This window comes from Anolis carolinensis, chromosome 4 (assembly GCF_035594765.1).
Source record: "Anolis carolinensis isolate JA03-04 chromosome 4, rAnoCar3.1.pri, whole genome shotgun sequence".
NCBI classification, from domain to species: domain Eukaryota; kingdom Metazoa; phylum Chordata; class Lepidosauria; order Squamata; family Dactyloidae; genus Anolis; species Anolis carolinensis.
In genome coordinates, this window is record NC_085844.1 from 218,086,370 (window position 1) to 218,101,182 (window position 14,813).

The window sequence follows — 14,813 nt, forward strand, 5'->3', positions numbered from 1 at the left end:
CTCATTTGTGATTGTAGTACTATTTCCAATGCTGCAAATACCCCTGGAATCCACCTTAAAAGCCAGCCAGAGCTCTGAAGTGATGGAAGTTTGTCCTACAGTCGAGAGGTTCACTGCTGGAGCGTGTAACCAGCCCCTTCCCACCAGCTAATGATGTTGCAATACTTCATCCGAGCATTACTTGGCAGTGAAAGGGGGCTAGTTATGTCTCCTTGCCGCACCCCTTTCTCCAGCAGCAAAGACTCATTGCTCCAAAAGACTGTCTGGCATTTACGATGGGTTTCAGGGGTCAAATGGGGAGTTAAAGTGCAGCTACTACATTGTAGTTATGTGTTTTATACACAGCCTCAGTCAACCTCTGGACTAGAATACAAGACAGAGAACACATTGCATAATCTAAAGCAACAACTGAAGTGATTTCTCTGCAATTTTGCTGGGCAAGGGTTAGTCATTGAAAACAAGCACATACACAATACCAGTAAGACTACTGAAGGACAGTGTAACTGTATCCCTTTCCTACTTTTTAATTGGTAATTGTGCATTCATTCTCCAGTCAGGGTCATCAAGTTCATTTCATCCTATTCATAACCTTCCAGGACATTGTTTCTTAAATATTTGCTCAATATGAATGAGAGATCATCCAGCTGGAATCTTTTTCATGGCATACTCAGTTACACTTGCATATTGAACTTGTTTGGTTATTGCCAAGGGGAAAACTACTTCCCTCATATAACAACCAAAATAACCAAAATAACAACCAAAATACCCACAGGACTCACCTTCCGAGAGATCTTGGGTGATAATGTTATTGTGTACCTGTTTATAGATAAATAGACAACACTCTGACACCCATCACTCTCCACCAGTTACAAAATGGCTGTGGATAGGTGCAGGAGAGTAGAGTTCATGATGAAATGAAACTAACTGCTCACCTAGAAGTCATACTTTCCCTGACATTGCTAGTTCTGAAGCATTAATAAAAATACATCAGTGCCAGGATTTTGAATGACAAGACTTTAAGTTATATCGCAAACGGTTTTTGAAAATCTGGCTCATTTTCAGAAATGGTTTACCAAATATCTTTTTGAGGAGCAGAATTGCTATTCAAGAAGTGAAAGGCTAATGTTACTAAATTCAAACCTTTGTGTATAGGAACTACAGTAGAGTCTCACTTATCCAAGCTAAACAGGCCGGCAGAAGCTTGGATAAATGAATAACTTGGATAATAAGGAGGGATTAAGGAAAAGCTTATTAAACATCAAATTAGGTTATGATTTTACAAATGTTATGTTGTAATTACTGTATTTACGAATTTAGCATCAAAATATCATGATATATTGAAAACATTGACTACAAAAATGGCTTGGATTATCCAGAGGCTTGGATAAGCGAGGCTTGGATAAGTGAGACTCTACTGTACCTGTATAATTTAGGGGACTTAAGTTTCCACTTCTAAGCATAATAACTTTCAGTTTTTATGGCACAACTGAACAGAATTTTTCCATCTGAACTAGAAATGGACCTCCACTGTCCAGTTACTTATTTACAAGGCATAACCGTATAATCAACAGAAATCCCAAAAGGTTCAGCTTTGCCAGCAATGGAGATGTAGGACAGTTGTGACTCTTGAGTGCTCAGATACTGCTATGAAAAGAGACAATATTTCTTAAAACACACCTCTTCAAAATACATACATCTCCATGTTTGGATAGTGTAAGTTGTGTGTTTAAATCTAACAGTTGGAAACCCGGGTAAATAGAGAACCACTTTCCCTTCATTAAATGACTTTCTTGATATCTTTCCCTCATCTTCTGCCATTCCCACACGGTTGCACTCTCTTTCCATATATCTTTGGAAACCTGTTTCCAAGTTAATGATTTTGTTTATTGAAGAGATATGTAATGCTATTGCCTGATTCTTACTCTGGCATCACAAACAAACAAAAGCAAACAAAATCTGCATATGGGGCCAGCTATTGTGTCTTAAAAGGATGCTAAAAAGTCACCAGCTAATGGTGTGGAGAGCACTTGACAAGACATCTTAACAGCAACCTTAAAATTTGTTTGCTGGCATCTGCTTTCTACCAGCTCTAAGCCATCTTCATTAATTGCAGCAAAGAATGGCATGCTAGAATTCGGCATTGTTCCCACAAACAATATTAGAAAAATTCACGGCAGTTATGTTTTTAATTAAAAGGCTTCTCCATTTTTCCCTAAAGCCATATGGCTGACCTAAAATATGGAGGGTGGTGGAGGTAGGGGGGCAGGAAAGTGTGATTGGCAAAAATGGTCATGGTTCCAGGCAAAATTCATGTAGTCAGGCAATCAATTTTCTTTCATTTTTGTTTGAGTTGGCAGTAGTCAATTGTACCGGCTTGGAGATAGTCACATAATGTGTTAGTTTCACTTGCCTCTGATTAAAAGAGGAAACGAACACTTTCTCTAATTCTGTGAAGTGTTCTGTGAAGTGTTTGCATCCTTTTGCCTTTGCTTTCTCATTAAATGCCTCCTTCTGCAGCAGCCCTGGGGATGAGGAGGGGAGAGATATCAATGAGTTGCAATACAATCTGGAGAAAGGTCTCCTAGACAGAATTTTGAACATTTTCCTATGGATCACACAATTTTTTTCCTGAAGGAATCCTACCGTTTTATGAAACTGGAAACTGAATTTGAATATGATATTTGAATGTATAACATTCTAACTTTGCTTCTTCCACATTCAATACGAATGAAAGGATAACCAGTAAAAATCCCAAAAGACCCATTTCTAAATATTAACTAGATTATTACTTGTCTCTGAAGTTATAGCCAGTTGAATCCCTGTCCCAAAAGCATTTGAATGCACTAACCCTTAAACAAATTTAACAAGTTTAAATTTACACAACAGTGAGAAGAAAATTGTGATGTATATGTGTGCTGAGAAAAATCATAACATTTGGCACTTTTTAGTTGGGTAGCCCTCCTATGAAAAATGAGAAAATTATGATGTAGCTTCACTCTTAACCTTCAAGTGCCACAGAAATGAGCATTAGGTCTTTGACTGCAATACTTAATATATATACTGAAACCACTGGAACTAAGAGCCAATTCAAATGTTGGGGTCCTGGAGACATAGTACAATTCTCTCATGAACCCTATCTGAACACATAGGAGAAATTTTGACGGAGTGGCCTATAGGGTTACTGTATCACATGAGTGCCTACACATTTGAACTGGTTCTTTTGATTTGGCACCTTAACACTAAATGATTATTATTCTTTTAAACCTCAGCATTGATCCTTTAAAAAAAGAAATAGATCTGTACTTCCCGGAAACAAATTCTGTCATTTATCTCTTTGTCTGATGTGCTAATTTACTGATATATATTTATCATCTAACAACAAGACTCACATCATCGTCATACTCCAGAGTGATTTTTTTAAAAAATGCATGGATATGCTTTTAATTTGTATAACAGAACAGCATTAGATCTTCATCATGTGCCTCTAGTGTTCAGGGAAAGCAACTGGGCATCACATCCTGTCAATTAGTTTCCAAGGGATCTGATTTGCCTACTATTGGGAGAGAGATTACTGTATTAGAGCAACTTTGGCCAACCTGGTGCCCACCAGAGGAGTTGGACTACAATTCCCATGATTGGGAATAGGAAAATGGATGGGAGATTTAGTCCAACATACCTTAAAATGACCAAGTTGAGGAGAGCGGTACCACAGGAATCACTGATTTGTTTCTGCAAGACAGTTCAAAGGCTTTTAGATCTAGGTTTTAAAAAGGCATTGTGAGGCAGAAAGCTTCCAGGAAGAGCAAAATAGCTCTTCTTGTCTCAATCTTTCAGACTCTGCTGCATTAATAACAAAAACCTACGTATATGTGTCAATAAATGATGGATCCATGTTCTTCTCCTTCTCCATCATATGGACCAGAGGTGGGAATTGTGTAGCCCTCCAGGTGTTGAACTGCAACTCTCAGCCTTCCTCATCTGGGGAGCCACACCATTCATACTGGTGATTTAGACCTTTCACAAATGTTTTAATGTTAAGGGACAAAGTTTTCCGAGTACAAATAATCCCCAAATTCTTAATTTCTTGGAACAGTGTGCACAAGTCATGAGAAAAAAGAATCAGCATGAATGGTAACAGCTGAATTCGGAAACAGCAATCTAAGCTAATGTTTTCCAAATGGCCTGGAGTGAACTCCCAGTCATCTATGCCCCTTATGTAAAATTGGGATAATTGGCTTGTTTGTACCTTATAGTCACATTCTGAGAATGAGATTTATAACTGTTATTATGAATGCAAACACAACCCTCTGCATATTATTGCAGAAGCAAGGTCCAAATGTCTACTGGTTAAAGTATGCATCTCACGAACATTGTCAACAGGCACAGCTGTAAAATGTCAGCATCCTTTCATTGTGATTACTAGTGCAGGAGAGCCATCTAATGTCCCCATCCTCATAATTCAATGATCGATTCCTAGTATAGTGTTCCAAAACATCAACTCTACAAGAGTCTCCAATGTTAAGTTAAAGAAAGGGTATTTAAAACTATTAACTTCTGTGTGTGCATTTGTGTATGTGTGTATGCACATGTGTAAATATGTTACAAGAGAGAGGATGTAAGCATTTTTCAAATCAACTGTTTAATGTTGTGGTGTGCTGTGCAGTGACTGCCTAGGATGGTGATGTAACAGCATTCTTAATGGGATAGGATGAGTTATTTTGGTTTTATTTATAATGGGAAAATTTATAGCATAGACTCAGGGACAAAACAAAGTGTGTTGTTAACTTAAAGATGCCTGTTTCAGAACTGTTTGATTTAGATGGAGACAGAATGTGGGCTTGGGTTGTGTTGTGTTTTTTTGTGAGTCTGATGTTAATCTGCATGTTTTATGAATTTGATGGCATGATTTGATTTCTTGTCAATGTTAGGATAATTTGAGTGACATGCTTTGCACCTAGCTGTTGCCTTGTTGAAACAATGGACTTAGTTGCCACTAGTTTGGCTGTATAACAACACTAAAGCCAGTCCTTCAGATGTGACCACTCTCTAAACTGGCATAGCCACATTGTGGTATGCCCATTCCAAATGTACAGAAACGAATTGGAAAAACGAGAGTAGTCATTTGTAACTCATTTCAATCTTTAGACATGCTATCCTTAAAATACCATTATAAATATACTGTATACATATATGTATATTAAAATATAACTATATTTAAGCAATATTTTGTCAAGGGCCACAAATGTTTTCAAGGGTGCTGTAGAAGCAAATGGTCAAAACCCTGCATTATAGGTAAAATGTAGCCAAGCCTATTTGCAATAGCCCATAAGAGGAAATGATATTGAGATGCTCATCTGATTTGTGTAGTAATAATAAATTAATCACTCATTTGTGTTTAAAAATAAAGAAAAGCAGGGACACGAGAAATCACTGAAAGGGATAATGAAAAATGTATGTCCTCATTTGCTTGTTTTTGTGTCTCATCAGTTTCTACCCCATTTTGTGTTGGCAATATGGGAGAAATGGAAGTCACAAGTCTATGCACATAAGTAGCAAAGCTTATCAAACCAAGATTTGGTTTCAAGAGCACATAGGATTGGACCGTCAGGGTCACTGTAGGAAAATGAGTCTCCAAAGCATCTCAATCACTTATATTGTGTACATGCAAGAAAACGTTTGTTGGTGAGGCTTTAAATGCCATTAGGAATGTTAGTTCAGTAAGCCAACCCTTCACATAATAGCAGCATTGTAATCAACTTTAGCTCAGGGTAGAATACCATTAATCCCTCTTGCTATTAGTACAAACTAGTTCACCTTGAAATGAGGAGTTGCAAGGGGAAGAAAAGAAGGGAAAGGTCCACTGAAAGAGCAAAAGCCCATTCACACAATGATGGGTTTCAATCTCAGTAACGTACAGTAGAATCTCACTTATCCAAGATAAACGGGCCGGCAGAACATTGGATAAGCGAAAATCTTGGATAATAAGGAGGGATTAAGAAAAAAGCTTATTAAACATAAAATTACATTACGATTTTACAAATTAAGCACCAAAACATCATGTTTTACAAGATATTGACAGAAAAAGCAGTTCAATATACAGTAATGTTATGTAGTAATTACTGTACTTACGAATTTAGCACCAAAACATTGCAACATTTACTACAAAAACAATGACTACTAAAAGGCAGACTGCCTTGGATAATACAGAACCTTGGATAAGTAAAGCTTGGATTAGTGAGACTCTACTGTACCAGTAATTATAGTACAGGTACCACGATGTCAACTTCAAACACATGATTTGTGACTTCCATTATATGATAGAGCATCATACTCCCTACCTCAAATAAGCTTTTCCACATTGCAGCAAAGTCAAGCAATAAAATACTTATGTCAAAAAGAGTTTGCTGTAATACTGCCAACAAGGTGATTGGTAACACATGCTTTATTTTGTCAGCCGTCCATCTTTCTAAATAATAGATATTATATATTATCCTACAGTTTTTGAAATAATGCATTTGAGAGAGAAAAACCTAATCTTTACACTATGTTATCTATGTCTGCATTTTGAATGGATAATTCTTCAAAATTAATCATGTTCATAATTCTTAGACCTTTCTGCCCTCTGTATTAATTTTCTCCTGCAAATTAAATTAAGAAGAAAAAAACAAATCAAAGGTTGATTTCAGGTGGAATGCCTCATCTATTTTGCCAACATACCAGATTGCTAAAATCAGAGTAAGCATACAGCTGCACACTGCGTGTCTTAGGAGCAAACCTCCAAAACTTTAGAACCAGCAAGACCATTAAAAAGTATAGCTCTTTTCTAGTGCCACAGTCAAGCAAAACTAGCTTTATATCCTAGGTTAACGGTATGGAGAAGTTCATGTAACTGAAAGTGGCAAGAACCGCATTACAAGAAAAGATGCCTCTTTAGGCATATTTTGAAGTACAATTGGTAAATCCAGATGTTTCAATGCCGAACTAAAATTAATTTATTTTCCTATACTTTCAAGTATCATCTCCAAACTAAGCATCTTCTGCCACTAACTCATGTAGCTGGTGAAATTCTACTTGTTGTTAGAGGTGAGGCAACTAATGCCACAAGGAGACACAAGGACATGAGGAAAGAAAAACAGATGATTGGAAGATGAGGGAATATTTTCTGAAATTTTGATGGTATAGAGAAATCCCTTCAAGGTACTTGCTATTAATTTTGTCTTTTAACACTTAGGATACACTAATTTTGCAGCATCAGGCCTAGCCTGTAGTGAACATAGACTTGTCATATTATATGCACGCTATCAAGGGCCACTTTGCAAACTGTGGTTTTGTACGATTGTTCTTCATGTTATTTATTTTCTCATGAAGACTCAATATACAAAGATTTATACAATGCTAAACATTTCCAAGTTACATATTTCCTGTACCTCTAGTAAGCATTCAAGGGTGAGGATTTCAACTACAGATTTTCAAACTCTTTCAGCACTGTGAAATGACAAGATTAATTGGGATTTCTACTTCTGTACAAATACATACACCTCCGTGCATAAAGGCTGGTTGTTCTCACTTTGTCCCAATATGGATTCAGGATTACATCAATGAATATCCTGGGCCATCTTTGCACAACAAAAAGATATTATGCTAATGGGCATAATTGCAGGATGGAACCATAAGGAATATGGATTTGGTCACCTCTTTTCCTCATATATGTAGAAAGCTCTTGGCTACAACTCCAAATTCAGTATGAAAAAATGTCACCAGCATTTTGCCAAAATTGTGTAAGGACAGCAATCCCTAATTTTCTTCTGAAAGCTCTGATCAACCAATAGTGCTCTCTTGTTTTTGAAGGGTTGCCTTAAAACCTATTTTTAAAGACATGTATTAACATATTATATATCTTCTGTATTAGCAATATATGTTCTGCTTTTTGTTCCTGGTTGAAATAATAATAATTATCTTCTTCAAAGATAAGATTTTTCATTAAGAACGTGTACGGTTGAGAGGACCTTGAACTTATAGATATTGAATAACTTCCCAGCCTTTCTCACTCTAGTCTGTTCTGCAAAAAGTGGACACATGGTTTTAAAGCATGGATACTCTCGACAGTGTGCAATACAATACAGGACATTACAGGGCAGCTACTATAATTGGACACTGGCTAGAAGAAAAAAAACTTCTTGCCACTTATCACCCTTTTGGATTTTTAAAAACATATATTGTAAATGTGCTCTTGAGTACAATCCACTAAAGCAGTGGGGAGAGGAGTAATGGAAGAAGTAAGGCAAACATTTAGGCAACTACCTTGTGTTAACAGATCAAAGGACACAACTGCCTGGAAAGTTTTCTGTGGGGTGCCTGTGTGTGTGTAACATGGTCTTGATTGTTAGATTGTAATGATGTCCTTTGAGAGGAAAATCTAATATAATGTGAGGGGAATAAAATATATATTTAAACCCTAACAAATTTGGAGTTACACTGAATTCTTATAAGATCTAGGCATGACATTTTACAATGCTATAGGCCATATAAAGGATTATCCTGTTAGCATCTACCCAGAGTAGGGGTGTAAAGCTTGTTTTCATTGAGGACAACATCAGCCTTATGGTTGTCTTCAAAAGGCCATTGAATCCATGGATGAAGAACCCATGGATACAGAGGGCCAACAATAATGTATTTTAATACATGGTCAGTGATTTTTAGTTTTGACCTAATTTGGGTCCCTGGATATTGTGACCTAGAGCTTTGCACTGAATTTATTTAGGCTCTGTCTCAGCTAAGGGAGCACAATATCTTAAATAGCATACCCTAAGTTTACTTAAATAAGGATGTAAGTCCAACTCAGAGTGTGAAAGCCCATTTAACATCCTCCTTTCCCCCTCTCTGACGTTTCCCTTTGGACAGTGTCAATATGTGCAGTGAGCAACAACCACCAGCTAAGGACATGACAGGGATGGTAAGGTGGCTATCCAATGGTGCCAAATTGTGTTTTGCACCATTCGGTCATGCAGATGCCTTCCTGTCACCAGGCCAGCTCAGTGCTGTGCACTGAGGACATCCACCCACTGCTGAGCCGGCTCAGTGGCTGACTGTGAGGACTCTCCTGGGGATCAGCTCAGCCATATGTGGCCCATGTAGACAGGCACGTAGTAAGCAACATCTAGTCCTTTCCCTGGGAAAAATGAAGGCTATCCCCAACTGGTCTTTAACATCCCACAACTAAGAGTAAGTGGTCAGCTACACTGTGATACTCTTAACTAAATTAAAGTTTAAATCTGTACCTTAGAGCTCACAACTGTGTTGAAAACTGGAATGGTTGGAACTAGGAACTGTGCTCCCAATGAAAAAAATGGTGACACCAAATGCGATACAGTAGAAATTATAGGTCAATGACATTTATTTAGAGCACTAGGTAATCCACATTTCACAAACCCTCCCCACTTCATTTTATTTCACTGGTCCTTTTCTACAAACAAATACATCAAGGCTACTATATAATAAAACTATTTACACTTCCAAGAATGGGCCATTTATAACCCATTTAACTGCTATTCACATACAGTACTTGACCAATAGCACAATACATTATTTTAGTATCTAAAAAAGACAACCCTGTACTCTAGTTTGTCCTATGAAAAGTGAAAACGTAGAAATAAATTTACAATTATCTGATCTGATTTTTTACAACATGCTAAATCTAGTGTGCTAAGTGTTGTCTTTACAAAATCAGAAAATTGAACAATGTAATTTCCCCTCATCATTATTTTTTTTAAAAAACACATTTGTATTTATTGGGAGCAACAAAATAAGAAAATTAATTACTATACAGAATTGTAGGGATTTGGGGGATAGTTTTATATACAGCAAAAAAAAATCAACAGCTCAGAATTGCTATGGGTATAATTCACACATTTACAAGTCTTCCATATCCACTCAGTAATTCATTTTGATTTTCTTCTTTTTGACTGAATAGCACTAGTATTCGTTTCTGCAGGGGGAAAACAGTTCAGAAAAAGTACTTGTGAGCCATTCAAGTAATAAATAAATAAAATTGCAATGAAAATAAAAATAAACATCATCGTTGCATTTTCTTTCCTACATTTTGTCAAAATAGTACATGACTTTCTCCATAAATTCTTTAATATGTTTAGTTCATTGATATACGTTTACACTAGGAATTGGGAATCTCACACATATCATGAACTTGATTTGTCCTATGCAAAAACTGAAATCAGCAACATTTTCTACAATGCATTACATCTTAGCCACCTTGAGTCCCCTCCGGAGTTGAGAAAGGCGGGGTAAAAGTACCATAAATAAATAATAAATTAGTAACACTGTAATTCCGTATTTTTTACTTTGAAATATGTAATATGAGATATACTCTTATGAGAATGGGAATAGGATGACAGGATAAGCTAGCTGTTGTATTAATTCCATAACTCTTTACATATCTCATTTACATGCTTTTTTTATTAAAAGTACTGTCTATGGTGCACAGAAAGTTCTCAGAGGGAGAACTAGCATAATATAGAAATTCCTTGAAGAACCTCCAGGGTCCTTCTTGACATCTTACTTTTACCAATAGTCCACATGCAATTAAATCACATAAATGTGAACATCATTAGATTGGTGGGGAAATTCCACCTCGTGATCCCACCCTCTGCAGAAACAAGTGGATTGCAATCTAGCATATGGAATTCCGTGGGAGTTATTGTGATTTACACCTGCAAGATCTTGGATTTTTATTTCATTAAACTGTGGTGGATTCCAGAAGATGGCTTTTAGGGAAATCTTAGAAATAAAGCCAATTTTGCAGATGAGGAGCCAAGCATTTTTCTTCTATCTCTCATAACTCAGAGGGGAAAACTCTATATATTTATAGAGTTATTTATTTATTTATATATGAAAATATAATGGTGCAGAATAGGACATTTAGCATTCTTAGTTTCTAATACTATAGTTTTAACACCACACCAGTTTAGCTTCAAGGAAATGAAAACATATTAGTTGTAATTTTATATGCAAGCAGCTTTCCTTGCTATAAAGACTGTATCTTACCTTTTGTGGTGCTGGATGCTGATGCTGGTCGGGAGGATCTTTTACGCTGACCATTCTCTACAGCTTCTTGCACAAGAGCAGATTCCTCTGTCCTTGAATTTCGTCTACTTGGAGTTTTAGACTTTTCACAACTTTCTTTTGGGTCACTGCTAATAAAAAGTGAGACAATGTAGAATTCATGACACCTGTAACCATAGATCATCAACACTAAATATTGTGTACTTTGTAAATCTTTAGCAATTTTAACAGGGGATAAAATGTAACCAAGAATAGAAAAATTATGATTAGAAATGAACCACTACTCAAATGCAGAAAAGCAATGTTTTGCAGAAGAGGACACCGTCGCACAATAGGTGCCCAGAAAATTTCATTCTCTTCCAAAAAAAGTAATGTTGGTTAATCCAAATCAGAGTACTGTAGACCCATTCAATATATTGCTGAATGATGAGTTGACACACAGGCAAATTCTACTGATATAATAGAGGTTTACTTTAGTCAGGACTAACAAAAGGATGTAGGTCAAGGACGGTTGAATACACTTGCTGCTGCTCAATCACACAGTCGTTTCCGACTCTTTGTGACCTTATGGACCAGTCCACGCCAGAGCTCCCTGTCGGCTGTCACCACCCCCAGTTTCTTCAAGTTCATGCCAGTCACTTCAAGGATACCGTCCATCCATCTTGCCCTTGGTCGGCCTCTCTTCCTTTTTCTTTCCATTTTCCCCAGCATCATGATTTCCAAGCTTTCCTGTCTTCTCATGATGTGGCCAAAATCTTTGCCTCTAGTATCCTTCCCTCCAGTGAGCAGTTGGGCACTATTTCCTGGAGGATGGACTGGTTGGATCTTCTTGCGGTCCAAGGCACTCTCAGGATTTTCCGCCAGCACCAAAGTTCAAAAGCATCTATCTTCCTTTGTTCAGCCTTCCTTATGGTCCAGCCCTCGCATCCATAGGTTACTATGAGGAATACCATTGCTCTGACTATGCGGACCTTCATTGACAGTGTGATGTCTCTGCTCTTCACTATTTTATCAAAGTTGGCCATTGCTCTCCTCCCAAGAAGTAGATATCTTCTGATTTCCTGGCTGCAGTCTGCATCTGAAGTGATCTTCGCGCCTAGAAATATAAATTCTGTCACTGCCTCCACGTTTTCTTCTTCTATTAGCCAGTTATCAATAGGTGTAGTTGCAATGATCTTGGTTTTCTTGATGTTTAACTGCAACCCAGCTTTTGCACTTTCTTCTTTCACCTTGATGATAAGGCTCCTCAGCTCTTCCTCACTTTCGGCCATCAGAGTGGTATCATCTGCATACCTATGGTTGTTAATGTTTCTTCCAGCAATTTAAACTCCAGCCTTGGATTCATCAAGCCCTGCACGTCGCATTATGTGTTCTGCGTACAAGTTGAATAGGTAGGGTGAAACTATGTAGCCCTGCCGTACTCCTTTCCCAATCTTGAAACAGTCTGTTATTCCCTGGTCTGTTCTTACTGTGGCTACTTGGTCTTTATACAGATTTCTCAGGAGACAGACAAGGTGACTTGGTATCCCCATACCACCAAGAACATGCCACAGTTTATTATGATCCACACAGTTTAAAGCTTTAGAATAGTCAATAAAGCAGAAGTAGATGTTTTTCTGAAACTCCCTGGCTTCCTCCATTATCCAGCGGATATTGGCAATTTTGTCTCTTGTTCCTCTGCCTTTTCTGAACCCAGCTTGGACATCTGGCAACTCTCGGTCCATGTATTGCTGGAGTCTGCCTTGCAGGATCTTGAGCATTACCTTACTGGCATGGGAAATAAGTGCCACTGTATGGAAGTTTGTGCATTTTTTAACATTTCCCTTTTTGGGTATGGGGATATAAATTGATTTTTTCCAATCTGATGGCCAATCTTGTGTTTTCCATATTTGCTGGCACATGGCATGCATCACCTTCACAGCATCACCTTCCAAGATTTTAAACAACTCAGCTGGGATCCCGTCGTCTCCTGCTGCCTTGTTATTCGCAATGCTTCTTAAGGCCCATTCAACCTCAGTGAATAAGTGAATACACTTATTTTAGATAAAATGCTTCTTATGTTCCAAAAGAAACCAAGCAAATCTTGTTAAGAGAAAAATGTGAAAAAACATACAGATGTATATTATGAGTCCTGTAGTTGTGGGGAATACATTCCCAAACTTCACAATATGCAAAACCATGGATAATAGCAACCCCAACTGAAATGAAGGACACTCAGTCCAATAATATTCTAGAGTTGTGCTGGATGACCAAGAAAACACCTACCGAGGACATATTTTGTCAAATATGGATAAATGAGACCACTAATATAGGGCCTGGGGGTTGTATTGTATTAGCTTTGCTAAGATTGAGGTGACAGGGAAGTTCGGTCTTTGATTTCATGTTTAGTTTGGGGATAATAACTATCAGGTTACTACATTTGATGGAGAAGCATGACTGTAGGTGTCATGCTGTATAACATGCAGTCCTTACACTGACATTCAACTGAATGTTCTTGCTTTTATAAAAATCCTAGAGTATGTCGATTACTGGAATAACTCCAGATACAGAAATAATATGCAAGTCTTCAAAGGAAATAGCCTTCAAACAGCATGGTCTTTGTTTTTCAGACAAAATTTGAAGAAAAAAATCAGACATAACTGAAAAGGGGAAATATGTAAGAAAAATAGTTTAAATAGACATATAGCCACACAAACTTGCAGAAAAAATATATACAATTTACCATCATTCTACTACAAATTACTTACGCAAGGGTAATTGCAGAATCTGCTTCCAGTTCTGAAAGAAAGAGAAAATAATGTTTCTAATCTAAAACTGAAACATATATTTAGGGGGGAAATGAATTATTAAGAAATTGGACTGCTGTTAGACTAATGGAGCGTACAATCCTGAGAATGATTCAATACCATCCAAGGACATCTCCAAGTAAACCTGTTTCAAATCACTATGCACAATTCACCAGATCATATTCACAATTCTTCTAATACCTTTCCTGAGTGCAAACTGATCAGATGAACAATGATGCCTCTTATTGTGATTATAAGTGTGCTAAGGTCTGCCTCCAACAATAAAATAAAGGAGGAAATTGAAGTATTTCCCAATTCAAGTTTAAATTTGTTATACCTAAGCATATAAACTGTGCTGGTCCACTTCATAAAGATGCGGACATTGTTCAAAGTGAATTAGGTCTTCTCTGAAGCAACCGTAAGTGGACTGAGCTAATATGTCTGAAAATGTCATCCAAATATGATAAAATATGACATTATTTGTTGATTTACTCATTATAATAATTTTCAGACGTCTGAAAAATTGGTTCGCTATTGTCCAAATCAGATTGAGGCAAGCTAATCAAAGCAATGTTCCCCTGCACACTCCAAATTTGTAGATGATGTCTTAGCCACACCTGAGTCCATACTACTAGTGGCCAACATTATGAAGCCTGTCCATTTGAGCGATAAGGGTGAATAGACAGTCTCTATATGTCAGACCTCTCTAGATATAAAATGCCAACCTCCTCAAACACATCAGGGATAGGCATATGCTCGCCTTACTTCTTGCAGACACAGAAAATCCAAAATTTTAATTATTGATCCATTCTTTTGTGAACTTTGCACTATTTTTCTGTCAGATGTGCACATTCTGTATTCCCTTCAACACTACAGTGTAAATCCCAATCAGTCCCTGTCAATCAGAGGAAAATGTCAACTTGTTGTTGTGTCATTTCCAATTTAGAATGA

General features: G+C 37.3%; 1 protein-coding gene across 2 annotated transcripts in view; it reads right to left on the minus strand.

The window, feature by feature from the left end:
* Positions 1–9,376: 9,376 nt before the first annotated feature.
* ncoa6 (nuclear receptor coactivator 6) overlaps positions 9,377–14,813 on the minus strand; it is a 67,199-nt gene continuing 61,762 nt past the window's right edge. The window contains exons 14-16 of one of the 2 annotated variants that reach the window (XM_062978814.1): positions 13,824–13,854; positions 11,059–11,204; positions 9,377–9,985 (exon numbers count right to left, since the gene is read on the minus strand). In XM_062978814.1, coding sequence (XP_062834884.1) covers positions 9,939–9,985; positions 11,059–11,204; positions 13,824–13,854 — 224 coding nt within the window. In that variant the 3' untranslated portion in view covers positions 9,377–9,938. Of the gene's footprint in view, positions 9,986–11,058; positions 11,208–13,823; positions 13,855–14,813 lie in introns of both variants that reach the window. The other variant, XM_062978813.1, reaches the window with a different exon arrangement.